Consider the following 26,505-nt stretch of genomic DNA (forward strand, 5'->3'; position numbering starts at 1 on the left):
CCACCCCCAAAAAGAGACTTCATTGCCACAGACGGTTTGCTGGTCCTCTGTGGACTTCTGGATAAATAAATAAATAAATACATAACCCACCAATGGGGGTGGGTGGGCTGGGGCTGGTGGAATGACTGGTAGCTCACTCAGAATGAGCCAGAATGATAAAACACTTTGGGAGGAGATAAGCAATGGTGGTTATAATGCCATCCTCTCCATCCATCTTTAAATAACCCAAACCAGTTTGGGAGGATTAAAAAAAAAACCCAAAAAACCACAGCAGCAGCGTTGAGGTTAGAGGCAAATTCCTCAAAGGCGATGGCTCCGCAGAAGAGAGAAGAGACAGATTGTCTCGCGAGAGATATGGTCACAGCCTGGACCTTTGAACCTGCCCCCCCCCTTTGTGCAGAACTTTGATCAGTGATTGAAAGTGGGTCTCCTTGTTTTGGTCCTCTGGATCAATTTATTAAAGCTACAGGCGAAACACAGGGACTGCGCTGACGGTTCTGGTCTCCAGGCAGCCAAAAGGAAAGCATGGAAACCAACACATTTGATGCAGATGGGCTCTGTTTGCATAGACCAGGAGTCAGCAAACTTTTTCAGCAGGGGGTTGGTCCACTGTCCCTCAGACCTTGAGGGGGGGGCCGGACTATATTGGGTGTGTGTGAACGAATTCCTATGCCCCACAAATATCCCAGAGATGCATTTCAAATAAAAGCACACATTCTACTCATGTAAAAACATACTGATTCCCAGACCGTCCGCAGGCCAGATTTAGAAGCTGATTGGGCCAGATCCGGCCCCCAGGTCTTAGGTTGCCTACCCATGGAGTAGATGTTCCCAGTTTGCGCTACTGGAACAGATGCTGCCAATCGTCACAGCCCTTCACCTGAAATTTCTCCTGCTCAAACTTCCTTTTTGAAAGCTTAGAAAGCTACTGTCAGTCACCTTGTGGGGGAAGCCTGAGGCCTGAGAGCCGAATGTGGCCTTCTGTCCCCCTCCATCTGGCCCTTAGGATTTTCCCCAAGCCACACCCCCTTTCTGCCACACACCTTCACTCAATCTCCCCTGTGTGTTTTCGCCCAGCTGAAATGTGTCTTTGAATTCTGATCATTGTTGTTGTTGTTGTTTAGTCGTTTAGTCGTGTCCGACTCTTCGTGACCCCATGGACCAGAGCATGCCAGGCGCTCCTGTCTTCCACTGCCTCCCGCAGTTTGGTCAAACACATGCTGGTAGCTTCGAGAACACTGTCCAACCACCTCGTCCTCTGTCACCCCCTTCTCCTTGTGCCCTCCATCTTTCCCAACATCAAGGTCTTTTCCAGGGAGCCTTCTCTTCTCATGAGGTGTCCAAAGTACTGGAGCCTCAGCTTCAGGATCTGTCCTTCCAGTGAGCACTCAGGGCTGATTTCCTTCAGAATGGATAGGTTTTATCTTCTTGCAGTTCATGGGACTCTCAAGAGTCTCATCCAGCACCATAATTCAAAAGCATCAATTCTTTGGCGATCAGCCTTCTTTATGGTCCAGCTCTCACTTCCATACATCAGTACTGGGAAAACCATAGCTTTAATTATACGGGCTTTTGTTGGCAAGGTGATGTCTCTGCTTTTAAAGATGCTATTCTGATCATAGCTGTGGATAAACCATATGTTAATACTCACCCCCTCCGAACAAATCCTGGGAATTGTAGTGCATTAAGAGTGCTGGGAATTGTCGTTCTGTGTGGGGGGAGATAAACTACAGTTCCCAGGAATCTTTTAAAGGAGATGTGTGCTTTAAATGTATAGTGTGTATGCTGCGAACAACAGAATGGCAGAGAATGGGAGAGCATATCCAGAAACAAAGATTAAACACATTTACATGTGTTGAGTTAGCAGGTCTAACAAGTACAGTGGTACCTCAGGTTACATACGCTTCAGGTTACATACGCTTCAGGTTACAGACTCCGCTAACCCAGAAATATTACCTCAGGTTAATAACTTTGCTTCAGGCTGAGAACAGAAATCGTGCTCCGGCGGCGCGGCAGCAGCGGGAGGCCCCATTAGCTAAAGTGGTACTGTACCTCAGGTTAAGAACAGTTTCAGGTTAAGTATGGACCTCCGGAATGAATTAAGTTCTTAACCAGAGGTACCACTGTAGTATAAAAGAGAAAGAAGAACAGGTATTTAAAGCGGCATACCCTCCAACATTTCTCTGATGAAAATAGGGACGTCCCATTCCAAAACGATAATTTTACTATTTATGCCCCACACATCTTTCTGGGGTGCCCCAGCCACTCTGGGCAGCTTCCAACATATATAAAAACATAATTAAACATTAAAAATTTAAAAAACCTTCCTTATACAAGATGCCCTTCAGACAGCTCAGGGTTTGGATAACTCCATACCCTCCAACATTTGTTCAATTAAAACAGGGAAATCTTAAAGGAAAAGCAGGACATTCTGGGATCAAATCAGAAACCGGGACGGCTTCTCTAAATCAGGGATGTCCCTGGAAAATAGGGGCACTTGGAGGGTCTGCCCACCACTGGCACCTGGCCCTTGGCAGGCTTCCCAGAAGGGAATGTGGCCCTCAGGCTGGAGAACACCCAGCATTGTTGGTGTAGACAATCCAGAGTTATATGTGTTAAGTTGTGTGACGACATAGTGATTCTTCAAACAGCTCTTGTTTATTCACAGGCCAGAACAGAACTGAACTGAAAGGTTCAGCAAGCCTGCTTACATAGAGCTCCACTACAACGCAACTGTAACACTTTCTGTAACTACCCAATCATTGAACGTCATTTTCAATCCCTTATTTGCATATGTGGACCTGAGTGAAAACTATCTACAGTATCCCCCTGCTGGCTTGGGGTGAGAACTTCAGTACATAACAATATGGACCAATGGTCCTGCTTAATATAAGCTTAGTTTTATGTTCATAGACTGGGTACCAGTCTCTGAGGGAGACCAGCTGCAGAGATTCACCGCTCTCATGACCTACTTGTGGGATTCCCAGTGTGAAAAAAGGGATGCTCAAGGATTTTGTCCCATGGTTTGTGATTTTGTTTTCAATTCAGAAAAGCAGGAATAACAATGAAAAAAGACCCCAACTGAAATCCCCAGCCTGGCTACAATGAGGGTGATTAACATGGGAGAGTAATGTGAATTTCACCTTTGTACCATAGGCTATATTTCAGCTGTGCACAAGCCAGACATTTCTGTGTGTGCACACACACACACTTTCTACCTAGCAATAGGCAAATTTGTCAATTTTGTTTTCTCCCAATTTCTCTTTTCCCAAACTCAAGTTCAACTTTTCCCATTTCTGCATCAGCTTTTTTTTTTTAAGTCCTCCAGAAAATTCACCAGCATTGTAGTGCAGATTTCCCCTAAAATAGGCATTTTTAAAACATGAAATATTCCATAAAACATTCCTTTTTGCGCTGCAGTTTTCCTAACATGATGAATCTTTCTATGTTTTTTCAGTATTATTATTATTATTATTATTATTATTATTATTATTATTATTATTATTTTGAAAAAAGAATGTTCTCGTGAAAATTGATTTGCATTTTAGGGTGAATTTCTCCTAATAACCACAGTTTTCTATGCAATTATGCCTGTCACAACACATTTTTCAATGTTATTTTCACTCAGAGATGCATCTCGTAGCCAACTTTTATCCTGGGCTTTGCATTCTTTGGTGTACATTCCTTGGCCAGAGAACCACATTGCAAAATGTGGAGAAGTGCAGATTTCAAAGGGTGTGTGTGTGTGTGTGTGTTGGTTCCCTCATTGTTTTGGAAAAAGAGAATATAGTAAGTTAAAGGCAAATGGGACTGATTTTATCTCCCTTCCGTACCTCTATCCTCCAAGCACAGTCGCAAGAGGCATTATTCAAGGACACTTTCCTTGCAGGCAAATCTACTTAATGGTAGGATTGTTTAAGTAAAAATGGGTTTTCTTTGGGCATTATTTAGGTCTGCCATACATCTGGAATTTCCCAGACATAGATGGAATATGGCAGTCATCTGGGCGCAAATTCCTGAAATGTCCAGAAAAATCTGGGCGTATGGCAACCCATACTGGAAGTCTAGATTTTGGCAAATTTCCTTTAAAATAGCTCAGACTTATTTTGGGGGGATACAGTATTACCAAAAGAAGCTCAACAAGTTCTGTGTCTGGATTTTAACTTTTTGCAATCTGTCAACCCTACGAAAATCAAGTCCCATTAACTAGCCAAATTCCACCATTCTTTCCTCCCCTTTAAAAATTGACTGGCCAGTTTACCTGTGAGATTGCCTTACCCCAATATACCCACTCAACAGCTTCAAACTGCAGAACTGTCAAAAACCCCAGGTGCTGCATGACATTCATTTTGCATTTGTTAGAAAACAGTCTTTGGAACTCCCTGCCTATTGACCTCAGGCAGGTGCATTTGGTGTACTGTTTCTGGCGCCTGCTAAAAACATGCAGGCCTACCCAAGTATGAAGTATATTGACAAGCATTTAATGCTGCTTTTGATCATTTTTTGAACATTTTAAATAGTGGGTTTAAATTATTTTTGGGACATGAGTGGTGCTATGGTCTAAACCACCAAACCTCTTGAGTTTGCCGATCATCATAAGGTTTGAATCCATGCGTCAGATTGAGCTCCCGTTGCTCTGTCTCAGCTCCTGCCATCCTAGCAGTTCAAAAGCATACCAGCATGAGTAGATAAATAGGTACCAATGCGGCAGGAAGGTAAACGACATTTCAGTGCACTCTGGTTTCCATCAGTGTTTCTGTTGCACCAGAAGCGGTTTAGTCCTGCTGGCCACATGACCCGGAAAGCTGTCTGTGGAGAAACACCAGCTCCCTCAGCCTGAAAGTGGAGATGAGCTCTGCACCCCAAAGTTAAATTTGACTGGACTTAACCATCCTAGGGTCCTTTACCTTTACCTTAACTATTTTTATGGATCATTTTGTTATTTTCTTCTTTTTGGAAACTGCTTTGAGGTTTCTAGCAGTATATACATTTCATGAAATGAATGAATGAATGAATGAATGAATGAATAAATAAATCCCAGATTACAACAGTGCCCATAATTGATTAAGGCTCAGGAAGGGAGAGGAATATATATCTATATATCTATATATCTATATATCTATATATCTATATATCTATATATCTATACCTAAACCTATATCTATATCTATCTATATATCAATCAAACAAGGTCCTTCTCAGAGTAGGCCAGTTGAAATTAATGCACATGAGTTGGTCATGGGATGCAACCCAATGTCTTTGCAGGCCAATTTGAGGTAAGGAAATAAACTTAACAATTTCCTCATTTCAGCCAGGTGGGTGGGGTATAAATAAATTATTATTATTATTATTATTTATTGTGTGTGTGTGTATATATATATATATATATACGAAAGCAAATATATATATATATATATATATATATATATATATGCAGGTTTTGGTGTCCTCGGGTGTCTTCCCGTGTAAAAGTTGGGGTGTCTAGGCGACGTTTCGACGAGGTCTCACTCGTCATCTTCAGGCTGGTGCTTTCGGCTTCTTGTTACTGGAACAGAGCAGGATCTCAGTGTTTGAGTTCCTATAAATACTGTTGAGGGGGTGTGGTGTATAGCCTCCAATGTTCTGGGCAGAGAGGAAGTTCCCAGGCTAGTGTGCCTTTTCTTCTTTTGTTCCTTAATTACTTGAGGGATATCTTGAGTGATTTCTTGAGTGATATCCTGAGTACCACTTAGGTGGGTCATTAGGTGTGGATTAGTTGCTAAAGTCTTTGTGTCTTGACCTCTTGAACTTTGTGAAGAGTTTTTCTGAGAAGATGGCTGTACTGCACTTAGTTGTGCTCTGGCTTGGCTTCGTGTATAGTCAGAACACAAACCCAAACTTTGGCTCAGATATGTTGATGACACCTTTGTAATTTGGCCACACGGGAAGGAAAAACTGGATAGCTTCCTCACACATCTCAACAGCCTACACCCCAAAATACAATTCACTATGGAAATAGAAGCCAACAACCAACTTCCCTTCCTTGACGTCCTAATCTACAAAAAACCTGATGGCTCCCTAGGACACACTATCTACCGGAAAAAAACACACACCAACCGCTACTTACATGCACAATCACACCACCACCCTGCACAAATAAACTCCGTAGCCAAGACTCTCATCTCCAGAACCAAACGCCTGGCTGACAAAGACCACTTGACAACTGAGTTACAGAATCTCTCAAATGTGCTAATTGCCAATGGATACCAGCAAAACAGGGTTACGAAGCTAATCCAAAAAGAAACACCCCCCAAAAACCAAGACACAGAAGAAAACAATGGCATGGCCCTCCTTCCTTATATCAAGGGCACTACAGATAAAATTAGCAAAATCCTCCATAAACACAATATCAAAACAGCCTTTTGCACCAACCAAAAAATAGCCAATATCCTCAGAAACCCCAAGGATAAAATCCAGTTGGAAAACCAAGGGGTCTATGAAATACCCTGCAAAGTCTGCCCAGCCACGTACATTGGACAAACAAACAGACGAATAAATGCACGTATCGCAGAACACAAGAATGCCGTCAAAAAAGAAGAAAAAACTTCCTCTCTTTTCCAACACATGAAAGAAACAGGACACGAAATTAATTTTGCAGATTCCAAATTGCTCTTTAACATGGAACATCACCACAAGAGAATAATCATGGAAGCCATCGAGATAGAGAAACACCCTCACAACATGAACAAGCGTGACGACACATCCCGCTTGCCAGACATCTGGAAATTAGCCCTCCTCACAAAAACTGACACCAGATCCAGAGGCACACAGAACGCCATCACCAATCAACCACACCAGACCCAAACCCAGACCCTCTCCACAGATAAATTACAGACACCATCCAGTAGCCAAACCATGGTGGCACCTCCGGATGCTGCACCCCCCTGCAATCCCTACACAGATCTGGCTGACACAGGCCACAAAACCACAGCTCGCCCCTATACACGAAGCCAAGCCAGAGCACAACTAAGTGCAGTACAGCCATCTTCTCAGAAAAACTCTTCACAAAGTTCAAGAGGTCAAGACACAAAGACTTTAGCAACTAATCCACACCTAATGACCCACCTAAGTGGTACTCAGGATATCACTCAAGAAATCACTCAAGATATCCCTCAAGTAATTAAGGAACAAAAGAAGAAAAGGCACACTAGCCTGGGAACTTCCTCTCTGCCCAGAACATTGGAGGCTATACACCACACCCCCTCAACAGTATTTATAGGAACTCAAACACTGAGATCCTGCTCTGTTCCAGTAACAAGAAGCCGAAAGCACCAGCCTGAAGATGACGAGTGAGACCTCGTCGAAACGTCGCCTAGACACCCCAACTTTTACACGGGAAGACACCCGAGGACACCAAAACCTGCATTCCTGTACCCGTGAAAATCTACGAAAGCAAATATATATATATATATATATATATATATATATATATACACATAGAGAGAGAGAGACTAGCCATGAAAATGCTATACACCTGTCGACTCAGAAAGAAGTCCAAATGCATTCAGTAGCATTTACTCTCAAGTAAACATGCATAGGGCGGCAGCCAAAAGGGATTGATAGGAAATGATTGAGAAATGATCATCCCATCACCATTTCCTTAACAACCACCTCATATCAGGGGGCATCGCTAAGGCTGAAATCCTATGCATGCTTACTTGAGAGTAAATTCTACCAAACTCTGTGGGACTTGGAGTTATGCATGCGGGATCAGAGTTACAAACTCTGTCACAATGCTCATCTTCCCATTTCAAGGACTTTATATATTCCCTGGAAGGTCCCTTAAGATGGCTGCATCTCAGACTACGCCATTGTTTCGAGAAAGTGGCCTCTGAACTTTTGTCCTGACATTGTTTTGATTCCCCCCCCCTCCCCGCTAGCCAAAGAGTGGAATTCGCCATAAAAAAAAATGGAACCCAAATCTCAAGCTGGGTTTTGAAAGAGCCAGTTGTTTTGCTTCTCCTGGGCGCCGTGACCTGACCTGCTAATCTCTTTTTCTTCCCTTAAAGTTGTCTTCTAAATCTGAACATTAAAGGTGATTAGATACTGAAGGGACTTCTCATGCCATTAGTTAATGCTTCAAGAGTTTGCCTGGGTCCCAGGAAAGCTGCTGCCTAGTGGCAAGGTCAATACATCACCCTCCTTCGACTACGCCTGCACATTCTCTAGATGATATGAGCCACCGTGGTCTGCCTCGGACCGGCTGGGAGATCGGAGGGGGTCTGGAGACGAGCTTAATTTAAAGATGAGCCGCCCTTGGGCAGCCAAAGGAAATGGCGTGTCAGCTACGTCAAAAATAGATACTGTTGCGCAGATATATGGAGGGAGAGATGGACGCTGCCAGGGTCATTAATTACCCAGATTGCCTTTAAATGTCAGAGCAAATCCTCACCCATTCCTTCTTCAAAACTTAAATCACCGAGAGAGACAAGGTCAGCCCAAGTAGGCTGGAAGCCTGTAAAAAAAAACAAAAAAGAGCAAAAAAAAAAAAAACCCAAAAAACCGTGATGTTGTGTATATGTGCAAATGCCCAGGGCTGAAACAGATTTGAGAACCCGGGAATTTTCCCCTGGGAATTTTGGAGTTACGATATTCTCCCACTGTTCTCAGAAGAACTGATTAGGGTTATCACCCAAAGGCCTTGCTTGTTTAGGAGATATCCTGGTGGATCTGGTCTGAAGGGGAAGGGCTGTAGTGTACAGTGGTTGGAGCACATGCTTTTGTACGCAAAGGGCCCAGGTTAACTCCTAGGTGGGGCTATTCCTGTCTAAAAATCTGGAGCGCTGATGCCAGTCAGAGATTTGGAAGCTGTGGTCCTCTAGATTCTCCTGAACTCAAAACTCCTATCAGCCCCAGTCAAAATGGTCAATGGGCGGAATGATGGGAGCTGCAATCTGACAATAGCCGGAGGGCCAGATCCGCCCCCCCCCAATTTCTGGTACTGATAATTATGGGCTTGATTGGATCATGGTCAGAAGCTGCCTTATTCTGCGACAAAACACTGATCCTGTTTGTTCTACAGATTCCATATTTGAAAAGATGGGATAGCTGAATTACAATGGCATTTCAGATCTGAAAGTATTTGATGGCTGGCACATAGTGTAGCATGACTTTTTGACTGCATAGCTGGCATGCAATGGTGCAAGTATTTGGAAGCTGACATGAAATGGTGCTGAGTATCTGTCAGCATTTGGCTGATCTCATGCAATGGTGCATTCACTGTCTCGGAAGTTCTGCATTAAGGATTCTTACTATTTGACTTCTGTAAGAGCCGGTATGTAATGACCTTTTGTATTTGATTGCAGACAGCTGGTAAGATTTCAAACAGAGAGTCTAGAGTCACATTTAAATGCTGACTGAGGTACAATTTCACGTTTTGGTTTTCACATTCAAAACCCGAGTGCTAAAATGGGATATTGTGACACCCGAAAGATATTAACAAAAATCTAAGAAATAACAATATCAATGAACGAACAATAATGTTTATTTCCTTTCCTCTAAGGGGGGCTCCCTCCTAATTTACACCAGCAATTTAAGGGATACAAAAGTTATTTGCAAGATTATGTACATTTCTGATTAAAAATTCTAATGCTGTTTAATTTAATTCTAATTAAAAACATTTCAGCCACTTGAAGGTCTTCTCATTTCTCCAGCCAATTCATCTCTCCACCTTTCTGCAACAAAACCTACTTTAAAAAAAATCCTTATGAAAATCCACCAACATTTTAGCGCAAATTTTCCTAAAAAGTTTTTTTGTATGTGGTTTGGACTAAAGTACACATTTTTGGGCCAGCAATTCCCCCATATATAATTTGTATGTTGTTTTCACTAATAACTGCATTTGTATACAGATTTTCCCTAATACAGTATATGCATTTAGTAGATGTAGATTGGTTAGAGAACTGCATCGCAACATTTCGATAAGTGTGGATTTTGTAGGACGGTCACGTTTTGGTTCCCTATCATTGCAGACAGTGCGAATTTGATAGATTTGGTACTGAATGCAAACAGAATAGAATTTCTCCCGCATCCCTGGTAAGAATACAATTTGCAGGTGGAAGGGCTTGTATGCTGCCCTAGCTACCTCGGAAGAAAGGCAGGATCTGCTCCCTAAAATTATTCGGATTTTCCATCATTTGTTCATATTTGTGTTTTCTGATATTGCCACTCTTAGCATTGCCTGTACTACAGTATTTTTACCAGCCTTGGGCAGATTGGTTACATCTTTATGGAGCCTGAGCCCTTAAAACCAAGGAAGGAATAATGCTGGGAGCACATCACTAAATGTACATAAAGTACCATGGGATTGTAGTTGTACGCTGAAGACACACTATGTTTTAACAAAACTTACAATAAATGCACAATTGAGTGCAAATAATTGTAGTGAGACACTTACTTACTTACTAAAAGAATGTAAGAAATCAATAATGCCAACAGTATACTACAAGGCACCTGACAGAGTTACATAGGCAACACAGGCAGGTATCTCCCACTTTGTTGTTGTTTAGTCGTTTAGTTGTGTCTGACTCTTCGTGACCCCATGGACCAGAGCACGCCAGGCACTCCTGTCTTCCACTGCCTCCTGCAGTTTGGTCAGACTCATGTTTGTAGCTTCGAGAACACTGTCCAACCATTCTCTTTGTGCCCTCCATCTTTCCCAACATCAGGGTCTTTTCCAGGGAGTCTTCTCTTCTCATGAGGTGCCCAAAGTATTGGAGCCTCAGCTTCAGGATCTGTCCTTCCAGTGAGCACTCAGGGCTGATTTCCTTCAGAATGGATAGGTTTGATCTTCTTGCAGTCCATGGGACTCTCAAGAGTCTCCTCCAGCACCATAATTCAAAAGCATCCATTCTTTGGCGATCAGCCTTCTTTATGGTCCAGCTCTCACTTCTGTACATCACTACTGGGAAAACCATAGCTTTAACTACATGGACCTTTGTTGGCAAGGTGATGTCTCTGCTTTTTACGATGCTGTCTAGGTTTGTCATCGCTTTTCTCCCAAGAAGCAGGAGTCTATTAATTTCGTGACTGCTGTCACCATCTGCAGTGATCATGGAGCCCAAGAAAGTAAACTCTCTCACTGCCTCCATTTCTTCCCCTTCTATTTGCTAGGAGGTGATGGGACTTAACAATCTAAAATTGACAACAGAAGAAAATAGGGGAGGAGAGAAGAATGGGGAAGCGAATTGCTGCTCTTAACACTTGGTTACAGTGAAGAATGAGGATTAAGAGGATAAGCAAATAAATTTTAAAACAGGCAACATTTTAAATCCTCACCCTGAAAGTGAAACCCTGGAAGATTCAGGACAGACAAAGGAAATACTCTTTTGCTCAGATCCTGCTTCAGTTGGCCACTCTGAGAACAGAACTGAATGTTTGGGGGCAGGGGTTGCCTGATACTAGCAGGGATCTTATGTTAAATTTATCGATGTGACAGACAGTGAAACTCACAGAGTGGTTTTGCACTACAGTGGTACCTCAGGTTACATACGCTTCAGGTTACATATGCTTCAGGTTACAGACTCCGCTAACCCAGAAATAGTGCTTAAGGTTAAGAACTTTGCTTCAGGATGAGAACAGAAATCGGGCTCCAGCAGCGCAGCGGCAGCGGGAGGCCCCATTACCTAAAGCGGTGCTTCAGGTTAAGCAGAGTTTCAGGTTAAGTACAGACCTCCGGAACGAATTAAGTACTTAACCTGAGGTACCACTGTACGAGATTATATTCAGACAATAACACCAGTAGCTCATACCTAGCAAGGAATAACAGTTGCATTTTTTTTTTTTTAACCAATCTCTACCTCAAAACCCAATTCAATTATAAGCTCTCTGCTTAGATTTTTTTTAAAAAAGTGTTTTCCCTGTGGTGTAAATATTAGTGCAATACAGTGGTACCTTGGTTCTCAAATGGCTTAGTTGTCGGAACAAATTGGCTCTGGAGTATTCTGGTTTGCGAACATTTTTGGAAGCCGATGGTCTTTTTCAGCTATCGGCATTGTTTCCAGAGCCAATCAGAAGCCGTGCCTTGGTTTTTGAACGGTTTCAGGAGTCGAACGGACTTCCGGAATGGATTAAGTTTGAGAACCAACGCACCACTGTATAGCCTGTGTCCATGAGTTCCACTGTCAAACACACCCTCTTTGAAAGAGTTTATTCAGGAGGCTGTTGAGAGTTTTATGGTCTTTTGGTTTTGGGTCTTCCATCCTTGCATCCTTCTGCAGCTGTTATCAGCGACTTAGCCACAACCAATGTCCTACAGCAATCAATTAGTGCCTTTAATCATCAGGGTTTGGGGGGGAGGGGGGAAACAGCTTCTTGTTCAATTTGACTGAATCAACATGTTCACCTTCAAAGCTTGGCAGAACATGAGGTTTTAAAACTAGAATACTGCCACCACCTGGAGACTGTGTGGAACAACACCTTGCCCAAACCACCACAGGTTTATTGCTTCATCAACGGTGTCTCCAAAATTTTTTACTTGGGAAGACAGGCGAACTAATACCAGTGCACTGGAAGAAGCAAAGATCACCAGTGTTGAAGCAATGAATCTTCAACATCAACTTTGTTGGACTGGTCATGTTGTGTGGGTGCCTGATTATCGTCTTCCAAAACAACTCCTCTATTCCGAACTTAAAAATGGAAAGCGTAATGCTGGTAGTCAACAAAAGAGGTTTAAAGACTGTCTCAAGGCAAATCTAAAAATTGTAGTATAAACACCAACAATTGGGAAACAGTGGCCTGCAAGCGCTCCAATTGGAAAACAGCCTTTACCAAAGGTGTCATGGGCTTTGAAGACACTCAAACTCAGGGCCCAAGGGAACAACGTGCTAAGAGGAAGACACGCTTGGCAAATCCACACCGTGATCAACTCCCACCCAGAAGCCAATGTCCCCACTGTGGAAGGACGTGTGGATCCAGAATTGGCCTCCACAGTCACTTACGGACTCATGGTTAAAACTGTGTTTATGGAAGACAATCTTACTTGGCTACGAGTGATTGCCAAAGAAGAAGAAGAAGAAGAAGATTGATTTGTTTATTGCTTTCATAACCCACTTTTTTTCTCCAAAGAGATCAAGGTGGCATACATGACTCTCCCCGTCCTCATTTAATCTCCACAACAATCCTGCAAGGTAGTTGAGGCTGAGAGGCAGTGTCAGGCCCAAGGCCACCAAACAAGCTGAGTGTGGATTCGAACCTTAGTCTCCCAGATCCTAATCTGACACTCTAACCGCTTGGCAAACAAGAACAGTAAAAATAAAAAATGAAAATAATCTAAATGGCAAACATTTGAGAATATATTGTGCAGAAATAACAGAAATTGGAAAAGTGTGTTTAGGGAGCAGGGTATATCTCTACAGCCATAAATAGTACACAATTATTACACTATTGTGTAATAAACAGTCAAATATATACGTATTTCAGGGAAGCAATTTTGTGTCAATAAAAGCTCCAGACACAAAATTGCTTCCCTGAAATGCGTATATATTTGACTGTTTATTCTCAGGTGGATTATACAGATTCCAAAATACAGTAGAGCAGGTAAGAAATCCCACTGATGGGAAAAGAAGTACAGTATCATATATAACATTTTAATGCCCCCTGGTGGTAGAAATTAGTATTCTCAGCCAATCCCAAAGCACCTTATTATAACCATGTCCACGACTTCTCCATCTGTTAATGTTAAGTTGCTATTTATACTATATGGAAATGCATAAATATGCCCTTCACCCACAAGTCTCAAAGATCACTAGATATCCATAATACAACAGTACGACAATGCACAGGTGTACAAACATTTAAAGGGGGCTTTCAATGCAGCACTAGACTCATGCAGTATGGCTTTCCATTTGCTTACCAATTATTATTCTTATTAATTTATTTATAATATTTCTTTGCTGCCTTTCATCCCTAGATCTCAGGGCGGTTCACCAAAAAAAAACACCCCAATATAAAAAAACACACAAAATGCATAATAAAATAAAAATAAAAAAGAAACCGAGAATCCCTGCTTGCACAACACATTCAAAAGGATATCAGTTGTTATATGTCTCTTCTATTTTGATTGGTTTTGCCTCTATGATTGCAAAATAGGAAAGTCACTCTATATGTCTATGGTCCCCCGGTCCTATTCCCTTGCGAGGATTTCCCCCGCAGAAACTCCACTCAGAACCGGAAGTGGTGACCAGCCGTCATTTTTGCTCTGCATCCCCTTTGGGTGACTTCCCAATCTAGCCTCAGCCGCTTTAACAGAGGAGGAGCTTTTCCTCCGCCGCGCATGCGCTTTAGTGTGGGGGTGGAGCCTCTTGTCACGTGACCTCGAGCTATATTGCAACATGGCGGCGCCCAGGGAGCGGCGTGGCTTCCAGGAGTAATGTTATTGCTCCCTTGAAGCGGTTCTCGCTGGATTCTGGTCCTGAAAGAGGCGGAGAAAACGCAGCTGTTTCAAGATGTCGCGACTTATCGTGAAGAACCTGCCGAACGGGGTGAGAGGCGGTGTGCAGAAGGCAGTTTGGACGTGGCTCGCGTGGGGTAAAGGGACTCTGTGCCGAGAGCATAACAGTCTGATGGATCACGGCAACTGCGTGCTACTAGCCATAATGGCTATGCTTTATTTCCAGTGCTAGAGGCGTTATGCCTCTGGTTCCCAACTGAGGGGATTCAAAGGTGGGGAGAGTTGTTCTTGGGCTCGAATCCTGCTTTCCCACAGCCATTTGGTTGGCCAGGTTGAGAACAGGATTACTGGACTAGATGGGCCATTGGCCTGACCTAGCGGGGATCTTATGTTTGTATGTGCTTAAGGCACAAATGTGAACACAGCAGCACTCCCCACTTATTGTGATTCCCAGCAACTAGTATCCAGAGGCATACTTCCTCTGGCAGTGGAATTAGCACACAGCCATTGGGGCTAGTATTTGTCTAAGCTTCTTATAAAGCCGTCTGTGTTGGTGTTGATCGCTGTCTGTTGTGGGAGAGAATTCCATAGTTTAACTATGCTGCAGGGATAAATTTCTTTTCTTCTTTTTGAATGCTTCAGCATTCAGTTGTATTGGATGTCTAGCGTTACGGGAGATGGGGGTGTTCTCTACATCATGCATGATCCTTTACATCTCTATTGTGCTGCTTCCTCTTCACCTTTTCTCTAAACCATCCTTTCTCAACCTGTGGGTCCCCAGATGTTGTTGAACTACAACTCCCATCACCCCTAGCTAGCAAGCCCAGAGCTCAGGAATGATGGGAGTTGTAGTTCAACAACATCTGGGGACCCGCAAGTTGAGAACCGCTGCAATAGCCCCAGATGTTTGCCACTTCATTATAAAAACAAGCCTGATGGATCAGACCAAAAATCTACCTAGCTCAACTTCCAGCCTCCCACAGTGGCTTGAAGACTCCTCCTGCCCACAGACTGTCTGCTGCAGGGATGGGGAGCCTGTGGTCTTCCAGATGGTTTTGGAATCCCAGCTCCCACCAGCCCCATTGCTAGGGATAAAGGGTCGCAGCTCAGTGGCAGAACATCTGTTTTGCTTCCAGAAGGTCTCAGGTTCAATCCCTGGTAGGGCTTGGAGAGACCCTAGCCTGTAATTCTGAAGAGCCACTGTGAGTCAGTGTTGACAGTACTAAGGTAGGTGGACCAATGGTCAGACTCAGTGTTAGGCAGCTTCCTGTAATGGGAGCTCTAGTCCAGCAAGACCTGAAGGGCTTTGAGTTCCCCGTTACCGACATGTTGTGTTCTTAACACTGCTTGAACAAATCTGTTTCCTCTAGATGAAGGAAGAGCGCTTCCGGAACCTCTTTGCTGCATTTGGCACGCTGACCGACTGCAGTTTGAAATTCACCAAGGATGGCAAATTCCGCAAATTTGGGTTTATTGGTTTTAAATCAGAAGAGGAAGCCAATGTGGCCCTTGCCCATTTCAACAAAAGCTTCATAGACACAGCCAGAGTGACGGTGAGGTGTCTTTCAGATGCACTATCATGTCAAGTAATGGGGCGGGATGTTGAGGTTTTTTTTTTTTAACCAGGTGGGGAGAAAGAGTCGGGATTGCTGTGCACTACTCTGAACCTAGCTACCTATCAAGAAGACAAAAAAAATAAAAAAATAAAATCTGGAGTGGGTTGTATCCAACTAAGACTGCATTCACACAGCAGCTTATTCCATTTCCCTGTCGTTTCCTTGCCTATATCTGCACATGATTTAATTCCAGAAATATAATGTACTGTATTTTTCGCTCTATAGGATGCACTGCACCATAGGACGCACCTTGTTTTAGAGGGGGAGAACAAGAAAAAAAATATCTCCCCCTTTCTGCTCAGCGCCCCTTCAGCGAAGCGGCAGGATAAACGAAGCCCCTTCCATTTTTCATCCCACTTTGCTGAAGGGGCACTGCGCAGCTCTCCCTCTCTGCTGAAGCCAGGAGAGTCTTACTTTCCCGGCTTCAGCAAAAGAAACGCGTAGCCTCCGGAGCGTGGAGGGAGCACTCCCTCTGCGCTTCGGAGGCTTCGCGTTGCTATCACTGAAGCCAAGGAGCCTGCATTTGCTCCATAGGATGCACACACATTTCCTCTTAATTTTTGGAGGGGGGAAAGTGCGTCCTATAGAGCGAAAAATAAGGTATATAGCATAAGTTTACTGTGAATCTCTCTGTGATTTGCTTCCAGAAAACCCTCCACAGTACTATACATTCACTATATTCCTGGAAGTAGCCTTTATGTTGTGTGAAAGTTCATATATACCATATTTACTTGAGTCTAATGTGCCATCAAATCATAAAGACCTGCGCCATAACCATTTTTTATTCTTTTGCAGGTTGAATTTTGTAAGTCTTTTGGGGACCCACAGAAACCCAGAGCCTGGAGCAAACACTCTCTCAAGCCCCCAGTGTTAAAGGAAGCTCCTGAAAAGTTTACAAAAAGTTCTGGTAATAAAGAAGCAAAACAAGTAAGATTTATTTTTTAAAAAAATTAACTTTGTCAAAAATATCTTAAGGAAAACCTCTGGTGTTTGCTTTTCTTGGCCCTGTCTTTTATTCCCTTGAGAGCTGACTGCAAATTGGTATTAAATGTCTCCTGTCATTTAAAGTAACCATTTTGAAAACCCATATTTTTCAGGAGAAAAAGAAAAAGAAGAATCGACCGGGGGAGTTAAAGGAGGCAAGCATAAGCTATTTATTTATTGGCCGCATTTATACCCCACCTTTTTCTCAAATGAGCTTAAGGTTGTGCATGTGGTTCTCCCTCATCTCACTTAATCCCCCCAAAACAAACCTGGGAGGTTGGTTGTGGGCTAAGAGACAGTGACTGGCAGAAGATCACCCAGTAAACTTCATGGCCGAGTGGGGATTTGAACCCTGGTCTCCCAGGTCCTAGTCTGACCAGATTCACTGCCAACTTCCCATAAAGCATGCTACATTGGAAATGCCAGGGGTGGAATTACCGAAGAATAAGAAAGTACTGTTTATGTATGTGACAACCGTGGCTAGAATACTATTGGCCCAGGGATGGAAAGAAGAAAGAGCCCCATCGAAAGAAGAATGGATAATGAAGACGATGGACTATGCGGAGATGGCAAGACTGATGGGGAAGATCAGGCACCAAGAGGATAAAAAAATTAATGGAGAATGGCACAACTTTATAGAATATATTAAAGAACATTGCAAAGATTTAAAAACATTAGCAGGATTGACATAGCACTGTAACTTAAAACGACAAAGGATAAAAATGAACTACAGTGGTACCTTGGTTTACAAACTTAATCCTGTTCTTAAACCGAAACCGTTCTTAAACGAAGGTGCGCTTTCCCTAATGAGGCCTCCCGCTGTCGGTGCCCTTCCACCGTTCAGATTCCGTTCTTAGACCGTGGTAAAGTTTGCAACCCGGGACACTACTTTCGGTTTTGCGGAGTTTGTAAACCGAATCGTTCGTAAACAGGGCTGTTCTTAAACCGAGGTACCACTGTATAATTATTTGGATAAAGGTAATTAAGGTAAAGGTAAAGGGACCCCTGACCATTAGGTCCAGTCATCACCGACTCTGGAGTTGCGGCGCTCATCTCGCTTTATTGGCCAAAGGAGCCTGCGTACAGCTTTTGGGTCATGTGGCCAGCATGACTAAGCCGCTTCTGGCGAACCAGAGCAGCGCACAGAAACGGCGTTTACCTTCCCGCCAGAGCAGTACCTATTTATCTACTTGCACTTTGACGTGCTTTCGAACTGCTAGGTTGGCAGAAGCTGGGACCGAGCAACGGGAGCTCACCCCATTATGGGGATTCGAACTGCCGACCTTCTGATCGGCAAGTCCCAGACTCTGTGGTTTAACCCACAGCACCACCTGCATCCATGTCTAATTTAAAGGCAATTAGATGCAGTTTAAAAAGGAAGATAAATTTTGGAAGCCAAAGGCGGGCGGGGAAAGTCTGGGGGTTCAGGGAACCCCATAAAGATATGGATATGAATTATGGTTCAATGTAAACAAGTGTGTGTGTGTAAAAAACTTGTTTTTGAATTTTTTTTGGGGGGGGAAGAGGAAATGCCGGGGGTGGAACCGGGGACCTTCTCACATGAAAGACAGACTCTGCTACAGTGCGGGGAAGTCCCTTCATGCCAGCTTTTGATGTTCTCTCTTACCTTGGTGACCCCTTTTCCATCTCTCCTTCTTTTTGACAGCTGGAAGAAGAGGAGACGTTTCAAGACTTCCTGGCAGTGCACCAGAAGCGGTCTAAGGCGGCCACATGGTCCAACGATGCCAAAGTGGAGGAGCCCAAGAAGAGCAAAGCCAAGCAGACGGACGATTATCTGAACTTTGATTCCGACGGGTCGGAGAGCCTAAGCGAGAGGGAAGCCGAGGATGGAGAGGAGGAACGAGAGGAGGGAATTACCCGAGGTAATTGGACATAGGGCTTGTTTGGGAGACTCTGCATCTCACAAGTGGCTTTGCTCTGCAAGGAGACTCCAGCTCAGTGTTTCTCAGACTTGGGTCGCCAGCTGTTTTTGAACTACAATTCCCATCATCCCTGAACAGTGGTCCTGCCAGCTAGGGATGATGGGAGTTGTAGTCCAAAAAGAGCTGGAGACCCAAGTTTGGGAAACGCTGGTCTAGTTAGCATAGCAGAACAGCAGGGCTGTGCATGCATACACACTCACTCCAAGCCTCACGGGGGAAGGGGGTTGGGTCCTGAACCAAATTGAGCTGTGGTGTGCCCAGTTTAATTAGGGTTTAACACAGGGTTCGCCCAAGTTTTTGTGGCTTGGGCCGGTTCACGGTCCCACAGATGCCACGGTGGGCCGGAGTAGACACGCATGCACAAATGCTATTTCCAGCTTGGAGGAGGTGTGCACAGCTTCCCATTGGCTGCAGGAGCTTCCTGCAGCCAATGGGAAGCCGGCCAGCGTCACGGAAGGCGGTCCCCGCTCTGTTCTTCACCGGTTTAGCGAGGTGCACAGGAGCCGACTGAGCGAGTGGTGGGGGTCCATGGGCCAGTTAAACGACCCCCATGGGCTGCTTGTGGCCCATGGGCTTTAGGTTTCCAACTCCTGGTTTAACACCTTAATTACCTGTGGTTTTTGAGGGGGAAGGGGCAAGAAGGACGAGTGTCATTTCCTTGGTTTTTGCGACACCACCTGAGTACAGAATTGTCAGTTTGCATTTCTTAGTACAGAAAGTATGGATCTGATGAGTAGAGATCTTTCTTGTTTTGCTTAATTCAAGAGGGTTCTGGGAAGTTTTCTTTCTATGTGAAAGAAACAGGCAGAAGGCTCTAGTTTGGGTTATTTCTCCTGGGAAGCTGAGTACAGCTGGTTTAAACTGGTTTTGTTACCCTTTCTGCCAAGGTTGTTCTGACTATTATAGTCAGGCCAGGAGGAGCCAGGGTTTCTTACGTTCTCTTTCTACCTCTTTGTTCTAGTGTTCTGTATGCTGTAGTGTTAAGGTTTCATCTTATTATAAGTTCTTGTAAGTTACTTTAAGTTTTAAGTCTGATGCAACTGGATTTCTTATGGACTGTGCCAGTCCTGAATGTATTGGATTTGTGACCATTATGCTCATTTGCCTTCAGTATAATTCGTTTTCATAGGGCAAGATGTTTATTTATTTTAGTTCAGTATCTCATTAGTCCTAACCAATATTAGTCCTACTCAGAGGAAACCCACTGAGATTAATGAACATGATTTAAGTTTGGCTCATTGATTTCGAAGGGTCCACTATGCTTGTGGATATGGCTTAGGTGGATATAAACTGATATTTTAAAAGGCTGCCCAGTAATGCTGATTTCTTGGTGGGGCCCATAAAACAGAAATGAAAATATATAACAGGTTGCATAGCCAACTTAAGATCTACTCAAAGTAGACCTGTTGAAATTAATAGGCCTAAGTTACCCATGTCCATTGTTTTCAATGGGTCTACTCATACTGCTGGATGCAGCCCAATAAATATGTATGCACAATATATATGTATATTTACAAAGCAATAGAAAACGTTTATTTAGTTAAGCAATTTTATATCAATTTTTAATTCTTTTTTTTGTAAACCCACATACCGCCAACTGTTTTATGTCACAACAATGTAAAATATTAATAAGGATATACCAATAGAGTCAATATACTTTAATAACAAGTAGATGCAAAAAAATTATCAAGATAAGAGTCGGCACATTTTTTAAACACATTTACAGACGTAATAAAATTACATGTCTAAACAGAAAGGTTTCCAGCAGATGTTGAACACAGTGCAGTGAAGGGGCCTGTGTAATATGAATGCAAAATGAATATTTACAATACAATGCCACTGTTTGCAGCATAAAAGGCTTTCCTAAGAGAAAGAAAGATGAAAACCAGATGATTCAAAAGTACTCATCTCACAAATGGACTAACGGCACTGGAAACACAATAGAATTTTATTGAATTAGTTCATTGATCCCATAATAATAGAATAAACTATATTTAAACTCTGCATGGAAGTAAAATATATTTAAAGCTAAATTATGTACTTGTTAAAATTGGTTTGTTTGTTTGTTTTAAAAAAAGAAGACTGGGAGAATAAAATGTTTCACAGGTTTGGAAGAGACCACAGGAAAGTGCCAGGGCAGCCTCTCTAGGGAGAGCATTTAACAGCCATGGTGCCACCACTGAGGGGTCTCTTTTTCTTTGGAGAAATTTGCTTCTGTTTTCGTTTGTTGGGGGGCCCTGTAGCAGGCTCTGGCACCGTCCACCATGTGCCGAGGCCTCTGACTGCTTCCTCCCAGTGGATTAGCAGATCTTTATAGGGGGGAAAAGTTCTCCTCCTGCCACTATAAAAAGGTAAAGGGACCCCTGACCATTAGGTCCAGTTGTGACCGACTCTGGGGTTGCGGCGCTCATCTTGCTTTATTGGCCGAGGGAGCCGGCATACAGCTTCCAGGTCATGTGGCCAGCATGACTAAGCCGCTTCTGGCGAACCAGAGCAGCACATGGAAACGCCATTTAGCTTCCCGCCGGAGCAGTACCTATTTATCTACTTGCACTTTGACATGCTTTCGAACTGCTAGGTTGGCAGGAGCTGAGACTGAGCAACAGGAGCTCACCCCATCGCAGGGATTCGAACTGCCAACCTTCTGATTGGCAAGTCCTAGGCTCTGTGGTTTAACCCACAGTGCCACCCGCGTCCCTCCCTGCCACTATAGGTATTTACTAATAGTGAGACTTGCTCCCTCTATGGCAGGCATAGGCAAACCCGGCCCTCCAGATGTTTTGGGGCTACAACTCACATCATCCCTGGCTAACAGGACCAGTGGTCAGGGATGATGGGAGTTGTAGTCCCCAAGCATCTGGAGGGCTGAGTTTGCCTATGCCTGCTTTATGGCCACATTAACACCACACATTGAAAGTGCTACTCTACCACTTTAAACAGGCCCAAAGAATTCTAGAAGCTGCACTTTGTTTATAGGGTGTTGAAAGTGGTCAGGGGACCTTCAGAGAGCTACAATTCTCAGAGTTCCCTGGGCTATTGGGGTCTTCAGCTCTCAGCACCCTTAACTGCAATTCCTTAAGTGTGATGGCACTTGTTCGGAGAGGCTCTCTGTTACCCTCACAGAGCTGCCATTCCCAGAGTGGTTTAACAGTCAGTCCCTCTTCATAGGCAACTCTGGGAGGTGAATGGGAGTCTCCCTCTCTAAATCTGAAGCCATATTGTTCTGTGAGCAAGTCCTTTGCTTACCAGGTAGACTCCCCAAAAAGCACAGAAGGAGGTGACTCTCTGTTCCTTCTCCTTGTTCCCAACTTGCAGGAAAAACCTCTGAGGGCAAGATGGCGGCCAGGCAGGAGCTCTCTGACATGGACTACCTGAGGTCGAAAGTGGTGAAGGGCGATGGGTCCTTGCCTTCGTCTGGGGAGGAGAGTGAGACCGAGGAGTTAGACAGCAGGGGCTTCGATGGAGGAGAAGAGGAGGCAGAGGATGAGGAGCCCCGCCAGAAGCAAGCCCCAGGCGCTGTTCTCGCCACGGGACCTGGGCTGGATGAAAAGATCAAGGGACAGGGAAGTGTCACCAAGGAGAAGAAGAAATTGAAAGCTGCATCCCAGGTAGACCCGCAAGCCAACCCTAGATGGCATTCTCCTTATAGTGTAGACTAGTGTTTCCCAAACTTGAGTCTCCAGCTGTATTCAGACTACAGTTCCCATCATCCCTGACCACTGGTCTTGCTAGCTAGGGGTGATGGGAGTTGTAGTCCAAAAACAGCTGGAGATCCAAGTTTGGGCAACACTGGTCTAAGGGAAGGGAAGAGTTTTCAAGACGAGGGCCACATTCCGTTCTCAGCAACCTTCTGGAGGCCACATAGCAGCAGTGGTCGGGGCCAGAGTCCTAAAGGGGAAGGCAGAGTAATAAATGTAAATTTTATCTTTTGTACAGTAGTCTAGTTTCTGTTTCTTTGCTTATTACATTTGTATCCCACTTTTCCTCCAAGGAACTCAAGGTGGCATACAAAGTTCTCTTCCTCTCCATTTTACCTTCACAACAACCCTGCGAGGCGGGTTGGGCTGAGAGGCAGCGACTGGCCCAAGGTCACTTAGTAAGCTTCATGGCTGAGTTGGGATTTGAACTGTGGCCTCCCAGGTCTTAGTCCATGTTCGGATAGATATCGATCTGGCCCTTGATCGATAGAGCCGCGACGTCAGACAGCTTTACGATCCCAATCAATCGCTTACAGCGGTCCGGCACGCTTCCTCCCAAGCTGCGCAACTCCTGCTGTCTCTTCTCAGTCACGGCTTTTAGCAGAGTAGAACACAGCGTGTAAAGCAGTCTTGCTTCTTGTAAGCACACATAGACAGGTTCGTCTATTTACAGCTCTTTATTAAAACATTTCAGCATCAAAGTCCGTCACTGCTGGCAGCCATTGCCATGTCTCCCTCTCAGATACACAGAGGGAACATTCTTCTCCCCTCAGGGTCACAGGGGAACTGAACAAACAGGGAAAAAGCTCCTCCTTAGCTTCTGTCTCCTCCCAGCTTCTAACAGCTGACGTCGGAATGTGACGCACACTCAGAACAACTTAACCAGTTAAGTTCTGAACACTCACAGTCCACACTCACTGTTGATGTGCAAACCAGGTAGGTGTTAGGTATGTTGAACAGATTGTCTGACCTGATATTAGGCGGTTTGTGTTGTGTTCCAGCATGCCTTGGCCTAGAGAGATTATAAAGGAACCACCAAAAAATACCTCTTTAGACTTTCGTTGACGGCATGTGTCTTTCTTTGCACAGGCAAAAACTCCGGCCGGTGCAAATGAGCCTACCACTCCCTACACGGTGAAGCTGCGAGGCGCCCCGTTCAACGTCACAGAGGTAGGTGCCCTTTGCAGGAGCTTATCTAGGGCTCCAATCGCTCCATTCATTTAAAACGCTGTGATACCACTTTAAACATCCTTGACTTGTCCCAGAGAATTCTGGGAGCTGTAGTGTGCTATATATGGCTTAGGCCCAGCTATCTGAGGGAATGCATTATCCCATGCAAACCTGCCCGAGCTCTGAGATCTTTGGGGAATGCCTTCTTACCATGCTTGGTGGGGTTGCAGGAGAAGGGCCTTTTTGGTGTCTGCTCCCAGATTTTGGAACTCTTCCCTCTAGAGAAGCCAGACTGTTGTTTTAATTTTTGCAAGCTGCTTTGAGTCCCGGCCTGGGGAATAGGTGAGATATAAATAGAATAGTGATGATAAAGTTGGGGGACCGACCCCATGTCCTCTCCCAGAGCTACAGTTCCCTTTGTGGCTGAACAGTCAATTCTTCTTCACAAGAAACTCTGAGAATTGTAGTGTGGGGAATAGGGGCCGCCTAACAACTCCCCAAGGGATGTGGGTGGTACTGTGGGTTAAACCACAGAGCCTAGGACTTGCCGATCAGAAGGTTGGCGGTTCGAATCCCCATGACGGGGTGAGCTCCCGTTGCTCAGTCCCTGCTCCTGCCCACCTAGCAGTTTGAAAGCACCTCAAAGTGCAAGTAGAGAAATAGGTACTGTTCCGGCGGGAAGGTAAACGGTGTTGCCGTGCGCTGCTCTGGTTCGCCAGAAGCGGCTTAGTCATGCTGACCACATGATCCAAAAGCTGTACGCCGGCTCCCTCGGCCAATAAAGCGAGATGAGTGCCGCCACGACTGGATCTAATGGTCAGGGGTCCCTTTACCTTTTTAACAGCTCCCCTGTGAACTGACTTGAACTTCTACTCTCCGCAGCAAAACATCAAGGAGTTTCTTGTGCCTCTCCGGCCAGTGGCGATCAGGATTGCAAGGAACGCCCATGGGAATAAGACAGGTAACATTCATTTCATTCATTAAACTTACTAGTTGCTTGTCACCTGAAGGTTTCCAAGCACCATAACAAGTGGCCTTTGATGTGGGGATTTTTTTTTTTGTGGCGAAGGGTCATCGCTCGGTGGCAGAGCGTCTGCCTTGCATGCAGAAGGTCCTGGGTTCAATCTCTGGCATTTTCAGTTAGGACTGGGGAAGGACTCCCATCTGCAACCCTGGAGAGCTGCTGCCAGTCAGTGTAGACAATGCTGAGCTAAATGGACCAATGGCCTGACTCGGCATAAAGCAGCTTCCTCTCCTGCCCCAACGTAAGATCTGCTCTTTGTAAGACCTAAATGAAACGTCATAACGTTCTTCCCTGTGTGTTTTCCTCCCTCTCCCAGGTTATGTGTTTGTTGATTTTAACAGTGAGGAAGAGGTGCAGAAAGCATTGAAACGAAATCACGAATACATGGGTATGTATCCATGAGGAGGTTTAATAGTCAATTTAGTTTCTGAATTTCTAGGTTTGCCAAAGATGCTTTTCTTTCCTGATACAGTGGTGCCTCGCAAGACGAAATTAATTCGTTCCGCAAGTCTCTTCGTCTTGCGAGTTTTTCGTCTTGCGATGCACGGTTTTCCATAGGAATGCATTGAAAATCAATTAATGCGTTCCTATGGAAAACGCCTTCCCCCGACCTCTTCTGGCGGGCGGCATTTTAAAATCACCCGGGACAGCGGAGGACTTCTCCGCTGTCCGGGGCGATTTAAAAGCCCCTGGGAAGGCAGGCAGGGGGGACAAAGGCTTTCTCGCCCCGCCGCTCGGCTTCGGGACATCGTTCCGATGCCGGGCGGCGGGGGGAGGCTTTCTCGCCCGGCCGCCCGGCTTCGGGACATCGTTCCGATGCCGGGCGGTGGGGGGAGGCGTTCCTGCCCCACCGCCCGGCATCGGAACGATGCCCCGAAGCCGGGCGGCTGGGGGAGGCGTTCCTGCCCCACCGCCCGGCATCGGAACGATGCCCCGAAGCCGGGCGGCTGGGGGAGGCGTTCCTGCCCCACCGCCCGGCATCGGGACGATGCCCCGAAGCCGGGCGGCTGGGGGAGGCGTTCCTGCCCCACCGCCCGGCATCGGGACATGGTTCCGATGCCAGGCGGCGGGGGGAGGCTTTCCCGCCCCGTCGCCCGGCATCGGGACATGGTTCCGATGCCAGGCGGCGGGGGGAGGCTTTCCCGCCCCGTCGCCCGGCATCGGGACATGGTTCCGATGCCGGGCGGCGGGGGGAGGCTTTCTCGCCCCGTCGCCCGGCATCGGGACGATGCCCCGAAGCCGGGCGGCTGGGGGAGGCGTTCCTGCCCCTCCGCCCGGCATCGGGACGATGCCCCGAAGCCGGGCGGCTGGGGGAGGCGTTCCTGCCCCACCGCCCGGCATCGGGACGATGCCCCGAAGCCGGGCGGCGGGGGGAGGCGTTCCTGCCCCACCGCCCGGCATCGGGACGATGCCCCGAAGCCGGGCGGCTGGGGGAGGCGTTCCTGCCCCACCGCCCGGCATCGGGACGATGCCCCGAAGCCGGGCGGCTGGGGGAGGCGTTCCTGCCCCACCGCCCGGCATCGGGACGATGCCCCGAAGCCGGGCGGCGGGGGGAGGCGTTCCTGCCCCACCGCCCGGCATCGGGACGATGCCCCGAAGCCGGGCGGCTGGGGGAGGCGTTCCTGCCCCACTTCCCGGCATC

General features: G+C 45.6%; 1 protein-coding gene across 2 annotated transcripts in view; it reads left to right on the top strand.

Annotated features, from left to right (window-relative positions):
* The first annotated feature begins 14,341 nt into the window (after nucleotides 1-14,341).
* The window catches only part of RBM19 (RNA binding motif protein 19), a 101,972-nt gene continuing 89,808 nt past the window's right edge, over nucleotides 14,342-26,505 (top strand). For both annotated transcript variants that reach the window (XR_014163673.1, XM_081892280.1), the window contains exons 1-9: nucleotides 14,342-14,519; nucleotides 15,799-15,981; nucleotides 16,840-16,971; nucleotides 17,142-17,183; nucleotides 18,695-18,911; nucleotides 22,287-22,579; nucleotides 23,759-23,839; nucleotides 24,722-24,800; nucleotides 25,180-25,251. Coding sequence is in view for 1 of the 2 variants with exons in the window: in XM_081892280.1 (XP_081748406.1) it covers nucleotides 14,484-14,519; nucleotides 15,799-15,981; nucleotides 16,840-16,971; nucleotides 17,142-17,183; nucleotides 18,695-18,911; nucleotides 22,287-22,579; nucleotides 23,759-23,839; nucleotides 24,722-24,800; nucleotides 25,180-25,251 (1,135 nt within the window). In the remaining variant the exon portion in view is untranslated. The remainder of the gene's footprint in view (nucleotides 14,520-15,798; nucleotides 15,982-16,839; nucleotides 16,972-17,141; nucleotides 17,184-18,694; nucleotides 18,912-22,286; nucleotides 22,580-23,758; nucleotides 23,840-24,721; nucleotides 24,801-25,179; nucleotides 25,252-26,505) is intronic.

This window comes from Podarcis melisellensis (assembly GCF_964234715.1).
Source record: "Podarcis melisellensis genome assembly, chromosome: 16".
NCBI classification, from domain to species: domain Eukaryota; kingdom Metazoa; phylum Chordata; class Lepidosauria; order Squamata; family Lacertidae; genus Podarcis; species Podarcis melisellensis.